Below are 25,572 nucleotides of genomic sequence, written 5' to 3' on the forward strand. Positions count from 1 at the left end.
AAAGCCTTTCTGTCATGTTTCTACTGAATTGAACCTGAAAGCCTTTCTGTCATGTTTCTACTGAATTGAACCTGAAAGCCTTTCTGTCATGTTTCTACTGAATTTAACCTGAAAGCCTTTCTGTCATGTTTCTACTGAATTGAACCTGAAAGCCATTCTGCCATGTTAAGGACAAGATGTTGGGCCGTCTGCTAGAGGTCTTTGTTGACACCATCGCTGCATGCAGCTAACACACTGTCCACCAGCCAGCCTGTTTGTTGCAGAGGATGAGACATATTTACAGTCTTTGCTGGTGATGACACATGGAATTTAAAACCTGTTGCAAACCGCGACAGAAGTGAGGATAAGCTGTGTATATAAACAACACATGAGTAGAGTGCAGATTTCTGCTAAAACAGGGTGTAAACGGCATCTTGGCAAGTAAATTTGGCATCTCAGGGCTTGTGGAGACTTGCGTTTGATATATTATTTTTCCAAACACATGATGCAGGTTTCCTCTGGGCGCTCACCTGTAGTCGTTTCTCCAGGAAGCTCCGCCCCCCCTCCAGCCCGTACGCATGTTCATACGGATAGCTCCAGTCTCTGATCAGGAACATCAGAGTCTGACAGAATCACACACAGGTCACACAGAAACACACACAGAGAATATCTCCTTCAAATGTTGTCCAAAGACACACATCCTGGGTGGACTGTCCTGCACAAAACTGATTTCACGGTTTTTGGAAAGACCGCACTGTTGCGATATAATGGTATCCCGTAGTTCCCATTCACCCCCTTGTTAAAATGCCCCACTTTGTAACAGTGATTAATTCATTCATGGCCAAAGACGTCTTTGACGTGTTATCAGGAATAGCCCAGAGGGCCAATGACGTGTTTGACGTGTTTTTGTTTTTATTAGTACAGCGCGTAGTTCAAAGACTTCCCCAGCCTGTGACATGTTATCAGGTCCCTAGCCTCAAAGACAAGCCGACAACACGACAACACGTTATCAAACACATACCGCAGCTGTTGTTTTGAAATGGAAGAGGAGGAGAAAACGGAGAAACGCTGCCTGTTGCATAGAGGAGAAACGCCATTGAAACACCCCTCGGCGCGCTGCGCTGGTCGCCTCTGCTGCAGGGCGAACCTGGATTGAGTTGTTCGCGGAAGTCAAACCAACATGATCGATCCGGTTCCAGCGCCTGGTCCCAAAGCCAAGCCGACCCCGTTCCTGTGTCGCAGCATTCGTCCCAGCAAGAACGAGAGGAGGAAAAGGCAGAGGCAGAGGAGGCTAGACGCTGATCTCAGACCAGTTTGGTGTTCGCCCCTCCTATGCTAATTTGCGGGGTGATCAGTAGTATTCCCTGGGAAGAGGTGCGATCCAGCAGCAGCTGTGGACAGAACTCTCTCTCTCTCTCTGTGTGTGTGTGTGTGTGTGTGTGTGTGTGTGTGTGTGTGTGTGTGTGTGTGTGTGTGTGTGTGTGTGTGTGTGTGTGTGTGTGTCTGTGTGTCTGTCTGTCTGTCTGTCTGTCTGCACACTCACTCACACTGAGTAAACTGTATTGTTGAATGTAAAAAAAGCACTTCATGTATATATATATATATATATATATATATATTTTTTTTGTCATTTGTGTCATAACGAATAATATTTACATGTCTGATGTCAATACAGTTCAAAATAAAAGAATTGAGAGCGAGTTCTGCCTGAGATTGTGTATTTTACAAAAATGGCTTTTTCTCCTGTTTGTCTTCTCAGAGAGACCTTTTTGGTGAAAACAGGGTGTATATAAATGGCTATAAGTAGAGTACAGAACATGCTAAAAGCTCACTTTTTTTTTTCCTGGTGAACCCAGAGATGTACATCTTCATTTTGAGGTATTGCAAATCACTTTGGTGCTAATAGATAATTTACTGTGGGTCTTGAAAGATGACCAACAATTATGAAAATCTTTGGCCTGTGCTAAATATTGGCAGTCCTAAACTGGCCATGAATGAGTTACCGTAAGCATCTCTACAGCCTGGACCGAAACACAGGTTTGGTCTATATAACTAATTTCACCTAATCTCACCTAATTTCAACAACTATAAGGGGGTAATTTTTTATATAACTTGCCCGCTTGGAGTAAAATAGATATATAAAGGGGGGGTGATTGACAGGTCGCCTGTCCAGTGATCGCGCAGCTTGACGATAACGGACCAATAGCAGGTGGAGCTGCGGCTCTGGGTAACCCCCACCTCACGTGAGCTGGGCAAGGACCCCAAGATGGCGACAGACAACACTTTGCTGTAAAACGTGAGTCCAAAAAATAGTGGATGGGTTTGTCCATATTATTGAGGTCAGTGCTCTGGTTAAGCCCTATCACCCGGTCTAACGATGATGTCACCAGATCTCACCTGAAAGGGCTTCTCATACACCTCTTCCATGGCAAGTCTGCCGTACTCTGTGAAGAGCTGAGGAGGGAGAGGAGACACACGACAGGTGAGCTCATACAAGATGTACAGTATATTTATGCTTTCTTTCAAATAAACAGAAGAAGAGCTGCATTAACCACCATGGCTGAACAGAGAAGAGAAATTCAAACTGGATCTGTTGTTTGATTGTATTTGTAATTAATTTAAGAAGAAACTGACATTTTGCAAAATAAAGTGTAGGCCTATCCTTTACAATGAATTACAAATAGGAAACTGTGTAGCTGGCTGGCACATAGATACCAGTACCTGACTTGAGACTTGAATTGGGTTGTGGTGACTTGGGACTTGACTCTGACTTGTACTTTGATGACTTGAAAAAGTTTCTAAAGTCTTGACTTGAGATATTTTTTGGGATGCATCGGTCACATTTTTTGCAATTCCGATCCGATTCCAATACATGAATTTGGATATCTGCCGATACCGATATTATTCCGATACCAGAGCTATTTGTTTCTTGAATATACAGTACAGGCAAAAATATTGCCAATTTTTGGCCAAAAAAAGGCAAGAAAAACACAACTTGAAAAAGCAGACAAAATGAAGAAAATATACAAGACAAAGAAGGATACTTCTAAATCAAATCTGTACTATTTAGGCATTGCTGCTTGATAAGGGCCTGTAGCTGCCTCCTACTAAGAGACATCATTAGTATTTGGTAATCAATTATCTCATAACATTAGGTACCTTGCCCAAAATATTTCACAATAGCAATTAGGTCATTGGACATTTCCATTTTCCACTCAAAGGTATTAAATAACGTTTCAACAAACCAACAATGAAACACCTGGCAGAAAAACAATTCATTCGTGAAAAGTAATAAATATACATTTAATTGCCGCGATACGTCTCTTGTCTTTTTATTTTCACTGAAATGTTTTGTGTAAATCAGTACAACCCTGACTGTGTCATCTGATGCAACGACTTGTCTCTCTCAGACAGCCTCTTCGACATGTTTCTCAAAGTGAAAACCAAGTTATGAGGTGACGTAAGGGTCCCATGCAAGAGCGACACCCTCTCAAAACACCCCAATCCTAAACTGAATTATTTCTCTAGGCCTATTTTACAATTATGGAATCATTTAGGTTACTACAATAATTAGGTCTACTTTTGATTTAGATAATTAGGCTAATTAGGCAAATTAATTATCAATGCACAACACTATGCTCCTCTGTCAATACCTGTAACTCCATGGGCAATACCAAAGCTCATTACTCAGCTGCTACTATTAGGCACCTTTCCACTGTACATATTGTGTTACTCTGTTATCTCATTACTGCTGCTATATTACCATGCACCTTATCATTATACATATTTTATTACTCTGTCACTTATATGCAAAACCATGTCGACACAAGCTCATTTTACCTCTGATGCACCCTGACCCTGCACATTTCCTGTAAACAGCAAACTTAGGCTACCTCACTTAGCTGTCAAGAATGTTTATATCTGTAAATAATGTTCATATCTGTTAATACTGTCTATATCTGTTAATATCTGAATCCTTTTATAATATTTTATAATCTCCTTAAATTCTTTATATCTTATTTGTTTGTGTCTCATACATTTGTTCTTATCAATGTTACATGAGCACCAACCACACCAAGACAAATTCCTAGTATGTGAATAATTCTGATTCTGATTTTAGACAAGTTTTACAGTTGATTCCATTTTCATTAAAAAAATTCCATGATAAAAAAAAAATTCTGGATTGCGGAAATCATATTTCCCTAATGATGCTCTTACCAAGTTTGTATCCTATTAAAACCATTATTGCATTGAAAAGTGACATGGGGTGACATGCCCCGCAGTGACTCTGTACTGACCTGGAGGTGCTGCAGGTCGTCTTCCTGGACGTTCTGAGACAGATTGTAGACCTGAAACACAGATCAGACAGAGCAGCTGAGCTCATCAGCCTGAGGCCATGTTTGCACCACAACAGTCTCTGCAGAAAACGGCAAACTGGGTGCGTCTGGGTAGTGTCGAGGTAAAAGCACTCTCCTACCAGCAGGGGGCGTATGGGTAGTGTCGAGGTAAAAGCACTCTCCTACCACCTGGGGGGAGACCTGGGTTCAATTCCCAGCAGTGGTACTTCCGGCTTGGTCAGACGTCCCTACAGACACAATTGGCCGTGTCTCCGGGTGGGAATGAGTCCTGGTCGCTGCACTAATGCCTCATCTGGTCGGATGAGGCGCTTGTTTTGGGGGGGGAGGAGAACCGTGGGGAATAGCGTGACCCTCCCCGCTGTCAGGTGAAAAGAAGCAGCTGGTGACTGCACATGTATTGGAGGAGGCCGCATGTGCTAGTCTACAACTCTCCCCAGATCGGCAGAGGGGGAGGAGCAAGGAGCGGGACAGCAGGAGGGATTGGACAAGTACAATTGGGGAGAAAATGGGTGAAAAACTCGCAAACTGTGGTTGTGTTGTGGCCTTTGGTTCTGTGTTCATATGACAGCGTTGTGATAACGATTGGCGTGCAGACCGGAGCCCAAATGTAAGACAGTAGTGACACACTGCTGCAGATTGGTGCATTAAAGAATAAAAACCCACTAAAGCCCTGTAAAAAAAAAAAGGTCTGTTTTCTTTGCAGCACGGCAGAAGGAATCGATGCATTAATCTGTTTAATTAAAGTCGAACTGAACCCGTAGTGGCGCGTGGGTCGGAGTCCGTTTCAGACTGAAAACATAACTTGTCTGAGATGACAGGTTGAGAGGCGGGTCATAGTAGCAGGGAGGGTCATAGTAGCATGTCGATTTGATAATTCTGGGGACTGGCTTTGGCATTGGCCAATCCTGGCGTGTTCCACCCCCAAATCAAGTGGAATTCAGCATGTTGTCGTGCTACGCGAGTGGGATCCGCCGAGTACCAGGCAGCCAGCTGCTTCTGTGTGGAACGAGCGGACAATCCGATGCATGGGTGCTGCCCGCCTAGCCTGGGTAAACCCATCCCCCACGTGACCTGCTCTCAGACCTGTTCTCAGTGGGAACTGAGAGAGCAGGTCACGTGGGGGCTGGGTTTACCTAGGCTACTGCCCGCCGGCCTGGAATCTCCGAGGGGCGACCCCTGACAACCAGGCACGCGCCATTATCGCTACTGCGTTAAATACAATATTCCTGGAATGTGAGTTTTAACGAGCCAGTAACATTTCTTTGCATTCTCAGACATTACCGTTTGATTTATTTATTATGTTCCATACAATTGGCCAAGTTAGTAGTTAGCTTATGGGCTAGAAATGCTGTCAGATGACAGGCACTAGGCGCCATTTTCTCCTTCATTTGGAAGAGAAAATTACCCTGAAATGAAGATTTGATTGACAGTTGCCATGTTGTGATATGATTGGTTGAAATGGGGTAGAAATGTGATAGTACTAGGTGACGTCAGCAAACTGTAGATTACTGTTATGAATGCAATCTTGAAAAATGAACTTTTGATGTGAAAAAGTGTGAAAAACTAAAGAAATTTGATTTTTGCAGTAGGCATGCCCACTATTAACGTTCATGCTGTTGTAAACAGGAAGCTAACCTGCACAGAGCTGGTCATGGTGCTCAGAGCGAACAGCGTGGCACAGTCTTTGATGGTGGACTGGCTGTCGAACGCCCCCTGTGTGTCCATTAGTAGAACTGCAACCTACAGAAAGACCAGGACACTTCTCAGGAGACAGCTTGCTATTGTGTAAACATGGGGACATGTGACATGTGACATGAGAGAGGTGCATCTCATCATGAAGTCGATGGCGGAGCTGAACGTACCTTGCTGCCGTCGGGCTTCTGCACCGTGAACACCTCGCTCCAGGCCAGGATGCCCGTGGTCTCCCGCTCACAGCCGCCCCGCCAGGTGAAGCCGGTCAGAGGCTCGTCCTGCCCGCCCATCCACAGCCCACACTGCAGACACACACACGCACACACACAGGCACACACACACACACGCACACGCGCACACGCACACACAGACAGACAGACACACACACAGACACACACACACACACACACACAGACAGACAGACACACACACAGACACACACACACACACACACACACACAGACACACACACACACACAGACACACACACAGACACACACAGGCACGCAGGTATAGACACAGGTCACACACTGAGCACCCATGCCAGCCCGTAGCTACCATTGAGGACACTGAGGTTATGACCTCGGTATTTTCTAAAAAAATATATACAGTATATATATATATATATATATATATATATATATATATATATATATATATATATATATATAAGAAAAATAGCCCCGGCCCCCAGATCTATTCATCTGTCATTGATGTTTTAAAGCCCTCATAAAAAACATGATATATGACAGTTGATCAGAAATGCAACAATTTGCTTCCTCTCTGTGTGCTATAGAAGGAAGAGACATAACTCACCACAACGTTCACATTTTGCATTGGGGCTAGATTGGGGCTAGACTTTGGGGACAGTGTTATTGACATGAATGGGTAAGTAACTCCCCTGTAACTGATGTTGGTGTAGATGGGCCATTTTCCCAAAGTTTCCTGTTCCGTACTGACCTTTGTAGGAGTGTGGATCGTGACCCCACCGCGACCCCACCTCCAGCGAGGTGTGTGTGTGTGTGGGGGGGGGGGGGGGGGGGGGGGGGGGCATACACACAAAGACGGCCTTTCTGAGTGACTGAACACATTGCCGGCATTGTGACTCAAATCCTCTTTCCAGCTTAGAGACATTACAGAGTGTGAGGAAAGAGACTGGGCCCTGAACATGTGGGTCCAGAATGTTCCTCAGTGCTGCCTAGGGGTGTCACGATATTTCGTCGCACGATATATAGCGATATCGAAATGTCACGATATCGATATCGTCAGAAAAAAATGATATCGTAAAAAAAAAAAAAAAAAAAAATTGCTCCTGAATAATAATAGAACAAATGTAGCAGAATCAACACGCATGAGTGAGGGGGTAGACTACTACTGGCATGGCAAAACAGCTCAAGGGGTACATAAGATTACATAAGTTTAGGGACCATTGAGCATGAGTTATAAATAGATTGTATACTTTATTTTTCTTTCACCATGCAACAAACATTTAGTTTGTGACAGTGTGACACATTCTATTGCAAGAGAAGCATTATCTCCCATGTTGTTTTCTAGTTATTATAATAACAATTTCCAAAAACAGCATTTGTTTTGTATTTTGTGTATTTCAAATGAAAGACTATTTTTCCAGTATTTTCCCAGGGCTCCCTTGAAAAGAGGTTTCGATTTCAACGGGACTCACATGGTTAAATAAATGACAAATAAATACATCATTTTTTTTACTTTTGTTAAAAAAAATATTGTTAACACATTGAGTGCCACAGCGCTTCAGTAAAATTGTCTGCAGCCTGTGCCAGATTCACTTCCATTCAGTTGAAAACAGCTATAGAATTTTTTCTATTAGGGCTATATTGACAGGGCTGGACTTTAATGAAACATTGAACACTCCTGCTTCTTCCAAAGAAGAAATTTTGTTTCTAGACAGTTCCATTATGAAATGACAGCCTCTGAAAAAAGACTTTCAAGGGTTTTCTGTCGTTTTTTTTTTACTTTCCAAGATATAGTCACTTTTATGAATACCTTTTGCACTCTAATTTCGAGCACATTCACTGACTCTGGCTGGTGTTTTCTGATGTGGTGGCGTGGTGTGGTTTCTGTGCAGCCTGCGTGCCCCCCCCCCCCCTCTCCACCTCTGAGCTGCGGGCTCCTCCCCACACGCACAGAGTTTGTTTTCTCACAGACTCCGTTTTTGCCCCGGACGGATCCCAGCGCGCAACGAGGAAATGCCAAACGCGACTGAACGAAAAGGCTTGGCCGTTCGGCTTCGGATGCTGGCTTTCTGGCAGGGAATCGTGTGGAGATAGATAGAAGCAGAAGAGCTCAGTTGTGAGCGCGGATGCAGCCGAGCCCACTGTCCGCTGCAGACAGAGCAATCTATACGGCTCTGGCTGAAGCATGCCACGGTTTCCCCTTTGATCACGTCTTTCCCTGCTGTCTCCTGCACAAAGTAAAGGATCTGAGGTGGGTGGCGCAGCTCCCGTGTCGATGTTTAAGGTGGCGCCGTGTGATCCCTTGAAGGGATTCATGCTCACTGGCTAGGTACGACCTTAAACAGCAGAATTATGGAATAATATGAATTATGATTTTAGGACGTCCACAGACGTCCTTGGCACTCCTCGTTACATTTTTTTAGGACGTCCAGAGACGTCCTTGGCACTCAATGTGTTAAAATTAGGGATGTCACGATACCAAAATTATGAGTTCGATACCGATACCTGCCTAAGTATCTCGATACCGATACTGAAACGATACCACGGCAAAAAACTAAAACATCAGGAAAAGTATTGGAATAAATAGAGGGGACAAAACATGGAACTTAAAACTTATTTTATTGATTTAACAAGGTAATGCACAGCCATGTAGTCATTTTACTACATGCTGGTAGTACTGCCACCACGTGTGGCGCTGAACATGCTAGAACTTTTATTATCTAGTGTAAAATTAACATAATCTCTCCTGTAAACATATTTTAAAGGAATGTGAACCGTTTAAACTTATAAATAATATAAATAAAATATAATTTCACACAGCTGCCGTAATTATAGCTATTTGTTTGATCAAAAAAAAGTACTCTGTACTTGCAGCTCCTAAGCTTCATTAACATGAAGTGCCTGATTTATGGTTAATCTAGTAATATATATTATTTTCACACATAAATGTAGGCTATTGAAATGTAGGTTTATTATGTGGTGTATCCCCCCCCCCCCCCCCCATACATGTAGGCTAGGTGTTTTTTACAATGAATTCGTATATCATTAATAATTGGGATTATTGTAAATATTAGGACAGGTGACATCCGATGACTGCTTACCATGTAAAAGCTTTAATAACACTGGCATTGAGGACCATAGTGTTATTAAATATTGTACATGGTATGCAGTCATCTGATGTCCCCTCCCCTAAACGTTACATGTCATGACTTGCTCCTTCCTTGGCAGAGATCTGTGCTCCAGCACATTGCCTCGTGTTTCACTGTAAACGAGTAGGCTATTGTGACAAGCGAACTTTTTCAGTGAAACAAGTTCGCTTGTCACACAATACTCGTTTGACTTATTTGAGGGCATGTATGTTTATTGTTCACGTTCGCTAACCTGTCGGTCTTTAAACTCTTTGAACAGGTCGGGATGCCTATCGGCAAGATGTTTAGCCAGGTTCGATGTGTTTGAGCCTTTCGCTTGGGTCGCGTTTAAGCACCTTTTACACACTGGTTTCGATGTGTCCACGGGCTTGCCTTCGCTGTCGGCAACGTAAGCAAAATATTTCCATATTTCGCTTCGTGCATCTGCTTTTTCTACAAGCGTTGGTCGGCTTGCAAGACTAGAAGACGCCGCTGCCATTTTCGCTGTGTCTGTCCTGTATGTCGGGTGCTGCAGTGACTGAGGACTGAGTGGCCAGAGAGCGAGCAGAGAGGGAAGAGGGGCACGCCCCCACATGAAGCAGACAGAGTCAGGGAGAGCTTTTTTTCAGTTTTCACGAGTCACCATTGGTTCAAGGCAAGGCTGTGTTGCCTTCAAGTGAAGTGGGACACAGGCTCTCAACTTTAATGCCGCTGTGTCTCTCTCCTCCGCTAACAAACACCACGGTCGCACACTGACGCAACCCATGACATTTTTTTAAGTATCGGTACTAAATTAACGTGGTATAGTATCCTTTTTAACGGCAGGGAACCGCGGTACCATACTAATACCGGTATATCGTGCAACCCTAGTTAAAATATCGTATCGTATCGCTATCGTGAACCCAATATCGTGTATCGTATCGTGAAATTAGTGTATCGTGACACCCCTAGTGCTGCCTGTAGCTCAACACTCAGCCTGCTCTTTACTGCTGCCTGTAGCTCAACACTGAACCTGCTCTTTACTGCTGCCTGTAGCTCAACACTCAGCCTGCTCTTTACTGCTGCCTGTAGCTCAACACTCAGCCTGCTCTTTACTGCTGCCTGTAGCTCAACACTTAGCCTGCTCTTTACTTCTGCCTGTAGCTCAACACTCAACCTGCTCTTTACTGCTGCCTGTAGCTCAACACTGAACCTGCTCTTTACTGCTGCCTGTAGCTCAACACTGAACCTGCTCTTTACTTCTGCCTGTAGCTCAACACTGAACCTGCTCTTTACTGCTGCCTGTAGCTCAACACTCAGTCTGCTCTTTACTGCTGCCTGTAGCTCAACACTGAACCTGCTCTTTACTGCTGCCTGTAGCTCAACACTCAGCCTGCTCTTTACTGCTGCCTGTAGCTCAACACTCAGCCTGCTCTTTACTGCTGCCTGTAGCTCAACACTCAGCCTGCTCTTTACTGCTGCCTGTAGCTCAACACTCAGCCTGTTCTTTACTGCTGCCTGTAGCTCAACACTCAGTCTGCTCTTTACTGCTGCCTGTAGCTCAACACTGAGCCTGCTCTTTACTGCTGCCTGTAGCTCAACACTCAGCCTGCTCTTTACTGCTGCCTGTAGCTCAACACTGAACCTGCTCTTTACTGCTGCCTGTAGCTCAACACTGAACCTGCTCTTTACTGCTGCCTGTAGCTCAACACTCAGTCTGCTCTTTACTGCTGCCTGTAGCTCAACACTGAACCTGCTCTTTACTGCTGCCTGTAGCTCAACACTCAACCTGCTCTTTACTGCTGCCTGTAGCTCAACACTGAACCTGCTCTTTACTGCTGCCTGTAGCTCAACGCTCAGCCTGCTCTTTACTGCTGCCTGTAGCTCAACACTGAGCCTGCTCTTTACTGCTGCCTGTAGCTCAACGCTCAGCCTGCTCTTTACTGCTGCCTGTAGCTCAACACTGAACCTGCTCTTTACTGCTGCATGTAGCTCAACACTGAGCCTGCTCTTTACTGCTGCCTGTAGCTCAACACTCAACCTGCTCTTTACTGCTGCCTGTAGCTCAACACTGAGCCTGCTCTTTACTGCTGCATGTAGCTCAACACTGAGCCTGCTCTTTACTGCTGCCTGTAGCTCAACACTCAGCCTGCTCTTTACTGCTGCCTGTAGCTCAACACTGAACCTGCTCTTTACTGCTGCATGTAGCTCAACACTGAGCCTGCTCTTTACTGCTGCCTGTAGCTCAACACTGAGCCTGCTCTTTACTGCTGCATGTAGCTCAACACTGAGCCTGCTCTTTACTGCTGCATGTAGCTCAACACTGAACCTGCTCTTTACTGCTGCCTGTAGCTCAACACTGAACCTGCTCTTTACTGCTGCCTGTAGCTCAACACTGAACCTGCTCTTTACTGCTGCATGTAGCTCAACACTGAGCCTGCTCTTTACTGCTGCATGTAGCTCAACACTGAGCCTGCTCTTTACTGCTGCCTGTAGCTCAACACTGAACCTGCTCTTTACTGCTGCCTGTAGCTCAACACTGAACCTGCTCTTTACTGCTGCATGTAGCTCAACACTGAGCCTGCTCTTTACTGCTGCATGTAGCTCAACACTGAACCTGCTCTTTACTGCTGCCTGTAGCTCAACACTGAACCTGCTCTTTACTGCTGCATGTAGCTCAACACTGAGCCTGCTCTTTACTGCTGCATGTAGCTCAACACTCAGCCTGCTCTTTACTGCTGCCTGTAGCTCAACACTGAACCTGCTCTTTACTGCTGCATGTAGCTCAACACTGAGCCTGCTCTTTACTGCTGCATGTAGCTCAACACTCAGCCTGCTCTTTACTGCTGCCTGTAGCTCAACACTCAGCCTGCTCTTTACTGCTGCCTGTAGCTCAACACTCAGCCTGCTCTTTACTGCTGTCTGTAGCTCAACACTCAGTCTGCTCTTTACTGCTGCCTGTAGCTCAACACTCAGCCTGCTCTTTACTGCTGTCTGTAGCTCAACACTCAGTCTGCTCTTTACTGCTGCCTGTAGCTCAACACTCAGCCTGCTCTTTACTGCTGTCTGTAGCTCAACACTCAGTCTGCTCTTTACTGCTGCCTGTAGCTCAACACTCAGTCTGCTCCTTACTGCTGTCTGTAGCTCAACACTCAGTCTGCTCTTTACTGCTGTCTGTAGCTCAACACTCAGTCTGCTCCTTACTGCTGTCTGTAGCTCAACACTCAGTCTGCTCTTTACTGCTGTCTGTAGCTCAACACTCAACCTGCTCTTTACTGCTGTCTGTAGCTCAACACTCAGTCTGCTCTTTACTGCTGTCTGTAGCTCAACACTCAGTCTGCTCCTTACTGCTGTCTGTAGCTCAACACTCAGTCTGCTCTTTACTGCTGTCTGTAGCTCAACACTCAGCCTGCTCTTTACTGCTGCCTGTAGCTCAACACTCAGTCTGCTCCTTACTGCTGTCTGTAGCTCAACACTCAGTCTGCTCTTTACTGCTGTCTGTAGCTCAACACTCAGTCTGCTCCTTACTGCTGTCTGTAGCTCAACACTCAGTCTGCTCTTTACTGCTGTCTGTAGCTCAACACTCAGTCTGCTCTTTACTGCTGTCTGTAGCTCAACACTCAGCCTGCTCCTTACCGATCGATGCTCCCATCATCTAACAAGAGAGTCCATGCAAGGGAAACCGTGACTGACCCGTATTTCCATATATATACTGTAACTGAAATGCGCCCTGACAACGCTGTTAAAATGTTTGATTTTGTTTGTTGTGAACATATAGACGGTTTTAACTTGACAACAAAAACATTCTAAATTGAACCCCCGCTCACTTCCTGTTGCAGTGTTTGCTATGGACATAAAAGAAAAAAAAACATTCAAGTGCAGGACTGACCATTCCGTGAAAACCGTCTATACAGCTGAGCAGCGAAAACAAAAGTAACGATGTCGAGTGAATATTTCTGCAGTTTGCCGAATGCTGAGAAAAAGGAAGTGCTGTGGAGTTGCGCTCTGGTGAAAACAGTCTATAACACCTGCCTAAACCCAAGAACACTGCGTCATTATTATACGTTTAAGCAGCTTAAACTCTTAACATGTTTATGAGGACCAATGTAAAAACTGGACGTGTGTTTCTGTTGGCCTGGAATGTTTTCAGAAGCTGCTCTCCTCCTTAAAGTGCTACAACTACCATTCTCATTGGATCTTTCACTCTTGGTCAATTACCTTTTTTGACCAAAAGCTTTATTAGCTGTGACCAGCAGCTCTATAAATCAGCTCTTATCATTTGCCCATATCAGGACGCTTCCACATACGTCATTTTGTATAATCGTTATACCGTTTTAGACCCGGAAGCAGATTACTCCTACCTTTATCATTTTTAGACTTGCCAAAAAGCTGTTTTCAAGAAAGAAAGAAAAAACACAAACTGTTGTAAAGTTTTAATATTTTTTGGGATGAGAACATAACATATATTCCAAATATGTTTATCAGTTTATCAGAATAACACCTATTTGGAACTTTCAGTAACGCTACGAGCATGTAACTGAAGTTGGCCACACTCGCTGCTCGTGTAGCTGCTGACTGTTGCCACACTCCATTCATAGTTGACAGTTTAGCGATGTTTACAATGCAACCGGCCGGCTAACGCTGAACCGGAAGAACAAATACAATTGCGTCTGACACGGAGGGGGGAAGTGGGCGGGGCAACATGAGGTGAATAAATCACGCTGGTTGGTTGGTCGGTCCACAAACGCTCGCCACTCTTTAGCCGCTACAGTTTTCGCCGTAGGACGCTGAAATGTGGCATGGAGGTCAAGAGTGTGTGCGGGCGTGCGTGTCTGTGTGCGTGTGTGTGTGTGTGTGTGTGCGTGCGAGCGTGTGTGCGTGCGTGCGTGTAAAGGTAAAAACGTAGGCATAAAATCATAAAAATGGTCAATCCGTGTGTGGGGGACCCCCTGTACAGAGAGGGCTGTTTAATGTGTGGGGGACCCCCTGTACAGTCAGAGAGGGCTGTTTAATGTGTGGGGGACCCCCTGTACAGAGAGGGCTGTTTGTCCTAGGGAGGTTTTCCGGAGCGGCACTTTGCAGTTCCCTGCAACAGCACCTCTGGTGGCTGTGCCCGAGGCCCCCAGAGGCTCTCTCTCTGTCTGTCCTCTCTCTCTCTCTCCATTAAATTAGCAAATTAAAACGACAATCACGCAACCGATGGTGAACTCAATCGCAGATAGCCCATATATTCATCCCATCGCGCAACCCTACTGTATAAATAATAGTGAACCAATATAGATAGATAGATAGATAGATACACTAGATAGATACATACATACAGTACATAGATAGATAGATAGATAGATAGATAGATAGATAGATAGATAGTGTTTGCATGCTTGTGAACATTATTTCTTAGCACATGAATTATTGGAAACTCAGCGTAAATGAATGACATGAAAATATTTATAAAACAAATTGGATTTTAAATTTCCATGACTTTTCCAGGTTTCTCATGGCCGTACGAACCCTGGAATTAGTTTGGTTGTACTTGTACTGTTCAGTAATTTGCAAAATAGTCTTAAAAACCAATATGAAAAAGAATCGTGATAAGATCGTGGATCATGATCCTGCTTGAAAAAATTGTGATATGATATTTTTGCCATATCGCTCACCCCTATTACAGTGAGCTATGTCGTCTTTTAACTCATTCTCTGCCAAAGACGTACCCGGACGTACTTTTAACAATGGCGTTCTGTGCCAAAGACGTACTCGGACGTACTTTCATGTTTTGGGTGTTTACATTACATCAGACACTTTCCCAGCCTGTGACATTGTTTCAAGTCAAACTGATAAAAGGAACCCGCTAGTTTAGTATTTATGGGTGGAGCCTGTGGTCGAAACAGAGTCCGACCCAGTCGTTCTCGGATGGCGGCGATGGCGAGGAAGACGCCGGCGTTTTTGTTGTTGCGCCATGGTGACGAAGGCTCCCCTTCACAGCGTTCTGATCCGTCTGACACAGATGAATCGGAGGAGAAGAAATGGGTGCCACTTGGAGAGAGCGATGACGATGGTAAAAAGTAGCCTATTTTTTGTATCGCGTTTGAGATGAAATGATCACACACACAACATTCGAGTATAATTGTCACGCATTGTTTATAACTTATGCCGCCGGCATGACTCGCTTCACGTTTCCTCTTGCCAGCTCTCCCTCTCAAGGGAGAGCTCTGTCACACTCAAGGGAGGGGGAATCACATGGATACGTCAAACGCGTCAAACCGCGTCACACACCCGTCCCCAGCAACCAAGGCGAAACATGTGTCACATAAACATTTCAAAGTTTACAGCACTAACGTAGCTATTGTGTGATCTTCTGTGCTAACGTTAGTTATGAGAGGTAACGTGACAGCAGGTAACGTTACAGCACTCGTTATTCCTGTGTGTGTGTGTGTGTGTGTGTGTGTGTGTGAGAGAGAGAGAGAGAGAGAGGTGTGAGTGTGACCACATAAGGGTTTGTTCCATTTGTTTATGCTTTTATCAAGCTAAGCTAAAAATCCACATCGCAACTGTAAAAGTAAATTATTTATTTGATTTTGTGCACATATTTATCATACTTTGATAAATACTGCGGCCAAGCCTCATCTGTCAAGAAACCCCAGGGGCCAGACTCTCTCTCTCTCTCTGTAGCCGCTCACTGGGCGGGATGGACCGACACAGCTCCCTCAAATACATTCTCTTATTTTTTATTTATTTATTTGGGAAAACAAATACTGTATAATGTGTCTGATGTGTCACTGAGGCAAAAAATAAAAGGCTCAAAAGAGAGTTCTGCTTGAAACGGTGTCCTTCACTAAAAACCTCTTTTTCTCATATTTCTGTTCCAAGGAGGGCATTTTTAGTGAAAACAAGCTAACTTCCACTGCTTGTAACTAAACAAGGAGACATGGTAGAGTTTCAGTTTTTTACAAGGGGTAAGAAGAGAGTCTCTGCTTTATTGTTTGTGTATGTTATATGTTGTGTAATTTTATTCCTAGCACAGAATATTCTGTGGTTCCTGGAAGATCAGGAAATATGCTCAAAATCCTGGCACTGGGAGCACACAGACCGAAATGACCCTGGCAGAGAATGAGTTAACTGGAAATGATCTCACACAACACTTTGCTTTGCTCTCTTCATGCTTGGTGTGACCGGCTGTAGTTTTGATTACGATGGCAGCTCCACCCCCACAAGTGTTGCATGCTTTCAGGAGGACATCTATCTGATTTACAAAAAACATGATCAACGATGCTTAACGAATTATTATCGATTTTTCGATAATTGGTGTCCATCGCTACACTGTAAACACATGTACAGCCAGGTAAACAAACACACACTGTCAACAACATGTTTGTTTACCTGGCTGTACATGTGTTTACAGTGTGTGTTTGTTGACAGTGTGTGTTTGTTTACCAGGCTGTACATGTGTTTACAGTGTGTGTTTGTTGACAGTGTGTGTTTGTTTACCAGGCTGTACATGTGTTTACAGTGTGTGTTTGTTGACAGTGTGTGTTTGTTTACCAGGCTGTACATGTGTTTACAGTGTGTGTTTGTTGACAGTGTGTGTTTGTTTACCAGGCTGTACATGTGTTGACAGTGTGTGTTTGTTGACAGTGTGTGTTTGTTTACCTGGCTGTACATGTTTTTACAGTGTGTGTTTGTTTACAGTGTGTGTTTGTTTACAGTGTGACATGTTTGTTTACCTGGCTGTACATGTTTTTACAGTGTGTTTGTTTACAGTGTGTGTTTGTTTACAGTGTGACATGTTTGTTTACCTGGCTGTACATGTGTTTACAGTGTGTGTTTGTTTACAGTGTGACGTTTGTTTACCTGGCTGTACATGTTTTTACAGTGTGTTTGTTTACAGTGTGTGTTTGTTTACAGTGTGACATGTTTGTTTACCTGGCTGTACATGTTTTTACAGTGTGTTTGTTTACAGTGTGTGTTTGTTTACAGTGTGACATGTTTGTTTAGCTGGCTGTACGGGCTGCACGATTTATCGTATTTTCATCGTCATCGCGATATGAAAATGCGACACATCGCAAAAGTCACGTGTTATCGCAAAAAAAAAAAAAAAAAAAATTAAGTTAAGTTATCCTTTATTTATCCCCTTGGGGGAAAATTCATCCTCTGCATTTGACCCATCCTCTACTAGGAACCTTCCTAGAACTAGGAGCAGTAGGCAACCACTGTGCAGCGCCCGGGGACCAACTCCAGTTATTTTGCCAGTACCTTGGTCAGGGGCACTGACAGGAGTATTAACCCTAACATACATGTCTTTCTTACAGTGCACATGAACGCAACATGCAAGATACCGGCTGAATAAGTGTCCAAATGTTCATGTCATTCTGGCCAATACTCCACTTCTGTTATAACATTTCAGTCTGGAATATGGAATATCTTTCAATAATCGTTATGACTAAAAGGCTAAAAGTAATCTCATGTGTAAGAAATGACTGTTCTACATTGAAGTAAAAATGTAAATAATTAACTTGTTGGTTTTGGATTTTTTTTTAGCTTCAAGAGTGCATTTTTGTTCGTATGACCCTCAACACAGGCTTTGAGAATCCCGTGCCACTTACTGATACGTATGCTTAAATTAACACACTCGTATTGCAAAATGAATTTAGGCCCTCACTGTAATACTTCAGAAGTTGAATTTGAAGTTCAGCATTAATACATTTGTCATTTTTTGTCTTAGATGTACCTTTGTGTGTTATTGCAATACATAATTGAGAATCGATTCTAGATTCTGGAATCGAGAATCATTGGAATCTAGAATCGATTCTGGAATCGGATCGTGACCCCAGGAATCGGAATCGGATTGGATCGTGGCTTAGCCGGATCGGAGCACCCCTACCCATTAATATATTTTTTTATAGCATTTTTTTATTTATCGCATTTATGTGTTTGTTGACAGTGTGTGTTTGTTTACCTGGCTGTACATGTGTTTACAGTGTGTGTTTGTTTACCTGGCTGTACATGTGTTTACAGTGTGTGTTTGTTGACAGTGTGTGTTTGTTGACAGTGTGTGTTTGTTTACCTGGCTGTACATGTAGCGCAGCATGAAGTCCAGCAGGAAGCTCTTGCCCTTGCGGAAGGCTCCGGCGACGCAGACCACAACCACGTTCAGGTCACACACACTCTCCTGCAGCAGGAGGCGCTCCAGAGCTACGTCCTGCAGACAGAAGCAGGTTTTTTTCTCTTTATTGACAACCGTTCAATAGAATTTCTTGTAGGAATAATAATTTGCATTCTTTACGACAATGTAAACACTCCAGAATAGCAAGGCTCTAACCAAAGTAAATAAAATAGATCCATAGAAAAATAAAATACAAGTAAAAAGTGCATAATACAAAATTAAGCTCTCAGGCAAAACATCTTCACATTCCAGAGACTCTACCTGGAGACAGAACGAGTGCTCCTCCTCATCTGCCACCACGATCTGCACTGGCCGGGGCCCACCCTCTGCAGGCCACGCCCCCTCGTGACACGCCCCCTCCGCCGCCTCCCGCTCAACGGGCCTCATCTTGGGTGTGACGGATTCGAACGCGTGACCACCTGAGGAAGGAGCGCCAGGTTAGGTTCCACTTTGAAGTGAAGATGAGACATTATTGGGGGCACGGTGGCGCAGTGGTTAGCAGCGCTGTCGCCTCACAGCTAGAAGGTCCTGGGTTCTCGAGTGGGGTTGTCAAAAAAGGGGCTTTCTGTGTGGAGTTTGCATGTTCTCCCCGTGCCCCCTGGGGGTTTCCTTCATATAGGAACCCCTCACCAAAACATGCAATATCCTGGTCGCTGAAGTGGTGCCTCCTTCGTCGTTCGGGGCGCCTGTTCGGAGGGAGGGGAACTGGTTGGAATAGCGTGAACCTTCCACGTGCTATGTCCTACCGGTGAAGCTTCCCCTGTCAGGTGAAAAGAAGCAGCTGGCTATTGCCCATGTCTCGGAGGAAGCATGGAGCCAGGTTCGGCTCTCCCCAGATCAGCAGAGCGTGGAGCCTCAACCAGGATACATAAATAAAAAAATAGCACTAATGGGGGATAAATATTGGATGAAAAAAAGATAAAAAAGAGACATTATTGATCCATGTGGAGAAAACGGATCAAGGTGGCAACAAGACACAACAAAGGAAAATTTAAGATAAATAAGAATAGGGCCAGCACAGAGTAGGCCTGGGAAGAGCACGGAGTAGGCCCGGGAAGAGCATGGAGTAGGCCTGGGAAGAGCACGGAGTAGGCCCGGGAAGAGCACGGAGTAGGCCCGGGAAGAGCATGGAGTAGGCCTGGGAAGAGCACGGAGTAGGCCCGGGAAGAGCACGGAGTAGGCCCGGGAAGAGCACAGAGTAGGCCTGGGAAGAGCACGGAGTAGGCCCGGGAAGAGCATGGAGTAGGCCTGGGAAGAGCACGGAGTAGGCCCGGGAAGAGCATGGAGTAGGCCAAGGAAGAGCACGGAGTAGGCCCGGGAAGAGCACGGAGTAGGCCCGGGTAGAGCACGGAGTAGGCCCGGGAAGAGCACGGAGTAGCCCTGGGAAGAGCACGGAGTAGGCCTGGGAAGAGCACGGAGTAGGCCTGGGAAGAGCACGGAGTAGGCCTGGGAAGAGCACGGAGTAGCCCCGGGAAGAGCACGGAGTAGGCCTGGGAAGAGCACGGAGTAGGCCTGGGAAGAGCACGGAGTAGCCTAGGAAGAGCACGGAGAAGCCCCGGGAAGAGCACGGAGTAGCCCCGGGAAGAGCACGGAGTAGGCCTGGGAAGAGCACGGAGTAGCCCCGGGAAGAGCACGGAGTAGCCCCGGGAAGAGCACGGAGTAGGCCTGGGAAGAGCACGGAGTAGCCCCGGGAAAAGCACGGAGTAGGCCTGGGAAGAGCACGGAGTAGCCCCGGGAAGAGCACGGAGTAGGCCTGGGAAGAGCACAGCGAGTGCTTTCACACCCGCCCCACATCATCACGCTTTAGTTACATTACATACATTACGTCATTTGGCAGATGCTTTTATCCAAAGCGACTTACAATAACACATTTTTGTCAGCAATAGAGCAATCAACTATGCAACACAGTCTATGATAACTACAACTTCTGAATAGTGGTAAAGTTTAGTTAGGGTTTTTTTTTTTTTATATATATATATATATAAGAGAGAGAGAGGAATGTTAGTTGAAAAGGGCCCAGTCTTGTGTGATCTGCTGGGATGACCCAGCTTCCACAGAGTCCCTGAGGCTCATCTGATCAGCTGCAGAGACCTCGTCCAGCTCTAGGCAGCTCAGCCTAGATGAGCAGCCAGGAGAGGCAGGGCTATTATGGGATGGCAGGGAGAGCCGCCACTAGCCATGTTCCCAGCTCTCCATGTACGGCAGCGTTCACCCTCCACTGCTCTCTGGCTGTTGGGAGTCATTCTTCACGCTCCCTGCAGCCAATTTAAAGTGTGACTGAGCAGCTGATGAACGCTATGCAACTATAAATGGGCAGAATGAGAAAAAGGAACTTAATAGTTCAGAGACATTAAATCCAGCTGTGTTTAGCAAGACTAGGGATTATATAAAATGTCACAGTACGATACGGTACGGCAGGGGTTCCCAACCTTTTTTGGCTTGTGATTGTGACCCGATTTTGACGTCACCAAAATCTAGGGACCCTAGACATTCAAATTCGGGTACACCATCGATAATATCATCAGAATCGAGAATATCATTCTGACTTTATTCGCAGAATTCTGACTTTATTTTCAGAATTCTGACTTTATTCTCAGAGTCCTGATTTAAAGTTATAATCTCAAACATTTTCATCTAAAAATGAATAAATAATTAAAGTCACTTTCTGATAGTGAGCCCATTGACAGTTTGGCTCTCACCTGCAATTACCACTCATCACCATAGGTGTCACCCAAGAGAACAAAACTGAAATCTTAGAGATGATCACTTTCCCTTTAAACTCAGAACTTAAAAAAGAAATCGCAAGTGACCCAAATCATCTTTGCTAGTTTAAATTGTGTGTGTGTGTTTTTTTGTGAGATCCCCCCCCCCCCCCCCCCCCCCCCCAGGCGACCTTATTTGAATTCCAGGCGACCCCACTTAGGGTCATGACTAGGGGTGGGAGAAAAAATCGATTCACCTAAGTATCGCGATTTTTAATGTCACAATTTTTTTAATCAATCTTTTATTCCAGAATCGATAATCGCAAAAAAAAAAAAAAAAAAAATGGGTGCCCGCAGTCAGGCCACTCACTGAACAGCAGGCCAGGCGCCGCCTACTGGTTTACTAGTGGTTTTATTACTTTATTAGTTAGTCTGAACTTGAAGTAATAATTACACTTCAGGGTTAAAGTGGGTGCATCTCATTGTAAAATTGGACTTGGCCCAAATTGGGCTTCAAACGGCCCAAATTGGGCTTCAAACTACTCAAATTGAGCTTAAAACGGCCCAAATTGGGCTTCAAACGGCCCAAATTTCACGCGCGTCGGCCCATATCGGCCTGCCCTGCTTGGTATCTAATGCCCGGCCTGAATTATGATCCCAGTCCGCCCCTGTTTTTAACTATATCGCCCAGCCCTACTCGTGATATAATATACAGTCTCTAGTGTATGATTCAACTTTTCCCATGTTCTAATCTAGTGTAAAAAAGCAAACAAACTGAAAAAAGAAAAGAAAAAAGAAACAAAAATCGCAATAAATCGTAATATCGAATCGTAATAATCGTAGAATCGCAATACTTAAGAATCGCAATATATATCGAATCGGCACCCAAGTATCGTGATAGTATCGAATCGGGAGATAAGTGAATCGGCACAGCCCTAGTCATGACCCTATCTACCTGTATCTACCAAAACATCAGGGTATACCCACCCTTCCTTAATTAAACGTACTATGGCCCATTTAAAAAACAAACAAACAAGTATTTTGCTTTGAAGGTAGAGCCATATGAAATCCGCGATCGCGGAAACGCGGACGGAATTGACCAATAAAAATGGAATCAACTGTAAAACGTGGAATACTGCAGAATTGCCCAAATTGGGCTGAAAATCAACAATTTAACAGGAGTAATGGGAAAATGACTAAACTCACACAGGCTAAACTGTAACAAGTTTACAGATTTTATCAGCAGCAACGTAAGATTCATGTGGGGAATGGGAGCAGCCATCTTAACTCTTCTTCTACTGTCGACTTTCACAGCATGTCAACAGTGACTACTTTACGACTGTCCCTAGTGGTGGACTGTAGAATACATGTAAATGACAGAACACAACAGAAGTCAATCTGAAGTCTGACTGTCTAAAAAGTCTGAAGTGAATGTTTTGTTCACAGTTGTTTTTTCTTTACTTGAAGCACACAATAAGAAGCTTATAAGCATGTTACAAACTAAAAAAATTAATAATTTGAATAGAATGTTTTGTACAGTCATCTACTGTATTTCTGACTTGAAGCACTTGTTAAAAATAGTGCACTGTTGTGTTGCAACATTACATTGACTGTTACATCTATCTATCTATCTATCTATCTATCTATATACAATTGAGTATGTGGGCGATGCCTGTTTCAAGTGTGTTTGGTCACAGCTATGCCGTTTTAGGTGCGATCGGGCTGAAACCTTCAGGGTGTGTAAAGGGCACCCGTGCGGGTGACCTGCCGGAGCCGGATGTTTGAATTAGGATCATTAGCTAATGATGTGATGTCATCAGTGATGATGTCAAAAGTGATGCCATAAGGGCACACACACGCACAAGGAGGCATTGTGCCAAGACTGATCAGTGATGCCATAGGGGGGCGCACACACACACACTGATGATGTCATCAGTGATATCATAATGGGGCACACACACACAAGGAGGCATTGTGACATCACTGATGCAATAACATTTAGTGAGCAACACACACACCCGCACGTGCCAATAGGGCAAGCGAGGCCGAGCTACGGGCGAGGCCGCGCATTGGGCGCACGTATAGGCATACGTATAGCCATCGAGCGCACGTGCACGCCTAGTCTTGCGTAGTCTTATTAAATTGTCATTTATTAATTCCCCCTTATTAGACACTATTTCTGATGGTAAAATGAGCGTTTAAAAAAACAGCATTTTGGAAAGAAATGAATGGAATTTGGGAAAAATAAAACGGATTTCATATGACTCTATTTTAAGAGAACGTGTGGTGATCTACTACAGTGATCCACAGTGTTTGAGCAGGCCAGGTGGGTCTGTGCTGCCTTGCTTCAGCATAGGGCTGTGGGTGAAGTCACTCCGCGTTTTGCGGGGATTGAACCTGTGACCGCCGTTCCGTCCCGTCATGTGACTCTGAGACACAGCAACTTCATTCAGGTCACTTCACACTGAGCCATGTGAGAGGCTGCCACAGGCAACACACGCATGCATGCACGCACGCACGCGCACACACACACACACACACACACACACACACACACACACACACACACACACACACACACACACACACACACACACACAGGCTTCCTGCTCTACTTCTCCTGGTAGCGACGGTACACACAACTCACTCTCTTCAGTTAGCACCTCATCTCTCTGTAGCGTCTTCTCTATGAAACAGACTTCACAGCCAATGCAAGAAATGAAATAAATAATTGGGGGCAACCTTTGCCACCACTGTCTAAAAATTGAGGGCATTTACGAAAATGTTAGGTAAGGTAATTAATTATGGATTATTTAATTACTCGTTGACTTTGGCAAAATCGTGCAATTATTGAATTTGAAAAAACTTGTCTTTTTAATACTGAATTTCTTTTCAATTTAAATACAATTTAACTGAAAAACAAAGAAAAATAAATAAATAGCCTAACTAAAATAAATAATATATAAAAAATAATTGTTTTATCTTGATTATCTTGTTTTCATAATTGTGGGAAGCCAAAATTGAAATTGAGATTAAAGTTGATTAAGCCCTATACGCAACATAGGACAGGTGGCTTCTCATTTCACTGGCAGACAGGCGAGGGTAGGGCTGCAAAATTAATCAAATATTATTCGTGATCAAGACTTTGGCTTCCCACAATCATGAAAACAAGAAAATCAAGATAAAATCATGCTACAATCGAGATATAGAATGTGCCACATTCCGTTTAGCAATGTTGCTCTGGTTTTGTCTTGTGTTGTAAATCCAGCGCACCCCTTTCCCTCGGAGTGGTGCACTCCGCCCCTCCTCCAAAGCCCAAACCTGCTGTGGTGCGTGTGGTTTCAGCTCCAGTTGAGAGCGTGTTTGTGCGTTTACTTTGAAACCTTCCTTGGTAAAAGATGACAGTTCAAAGAAATCCAGTTCAATAAATGCACGATTGTTCCCAAAGTCAAAGGGTCATCATGTTTGTGAATAATCGTGATCTCAATATTGATCAATATAATTGTGCTGATCATTTCGATCATAATCATGCAGCCCTAGGCGAGCGCCTGTCTGTCTGGGCATCTGTCAGAGTTGACTGTGTTATAGCGTCAGCAGAACCAGAGGAGAGGACTGTAGTTTGTTATAGCGTCACCAGAACCAGAGGAGAGGACTGTAGTTTGTTGTAGCTTCATCAGAACCAGAGGAGAGGACTGTAGTTTGTTATAGCGTCATCAGAACCAGAGGAGAGGACTGTAGTTTGTTATAGCGTCAGCAGAACCAGAGGAGAGGACTGTAGTTTGTTATAGCGTCAACAGAACCAGAGGAGAGGACTGTAGTTTGTTATAGCGTCAGCAGAACCAGAGGAGAGGACTGTAGTTTGTTATAGCGTCATCAGAACCAGAGGAGAGGACTGTAGTTTGTTATAGCGTCAGCAGAACCAGAGGAGAGGACTGTAGTTTGTTATAGCGTCAACAGAACCAGAGGAGAGGACTGTAGTTTGTTATACCGTCAACAGAACCAGAGGAGAGGACTGTAGTTTGTTATAGCGTCATCAGAACCAGAGGAGAGGACTGTAGTTTGTTATAGCGTCAGCAGAACCAGAGGAGAGGACTGTAGTTTGTTATAGCGTCAACAGAACCAGAGGAGAGGACTGTAGTTTGTTATACCGTCAACAGAACCAGAGGAGAGGACTGTAGTTTGTTATAGCGTCATCAGAACCAGAGGAGAGGACTGTAGTTTGTTATAGCGTCAGCAGAACCAGAGGAGAGGACTGTAGTTTGTTATAGCGTCAACAGAACCAGAGGAGAGGACTGTAGTTTGTTATAGCGTCAACAGAACCAGAGGAGAGGACTGTAGTTTGTTATAGCGTCAGCAGAACCAGAG

General features: G+C 44.5%; 1 protein-coding gene across 1 annotated transcript in view; it reads right to left on the reverse strand.

Annotated features, from left to right (window-relative positions):
* The window catches only part of LOC310775977 (atlastin-2), a 70,516-nt gene that overhangs the window by 37,940 nt on the left and 7,004 nt on the right, over nucleotides 1-25,572 (reverse strand). Inside the window, exons 2-8 of the mRNA XM_083636097.1 lie at nucleotides 18,767-18,924; nucleotides 18,407-18,541; nucleotides 6,200-6,331; nucleotides 5,973-6,077; nucleotides 4,278-4,328; nucleotides 2,377-2,433; nucleotides 510-602 (exon numbers count right to left, since the gene is read on the reverse strand). Of these exons, the coding sequence (XP_083492223.1) occupies nucleotides 510-602; nucleotides 2,377-2,433; nucleotides 4,278-4,328; nucleotides 5,973-6,077; nucleotides 6,200-6,331; nucleotides 18,407-18,541; nucleotides 18,767-18,924 (731 nt within the window). The remainder of the gene's footprint in view (nucleotides 1-509; nucleotides 603-2,376; nucleotides 2,434-4,277; nucleotides 4,329-5,972; nucleotides 6,078-6,199; nucleotides 6,332-18,406; nucleotides 18,542-18,766; nucleotides 18,925-25,572) is intronic.

This window comes from Poromitra crassiceps (genome assembly GCF_964638095.1).
Source record: "Poromitra crassiceps genome assembly, chromosome: 4".
Classification (NCBI taxonomy): domain Eukaryota; kingdom Metazoa; phylum Chordata; class Actinopteri; order Beryciformes; family Melamphaidae; genus Poromitra; species Poromitra crassiceps.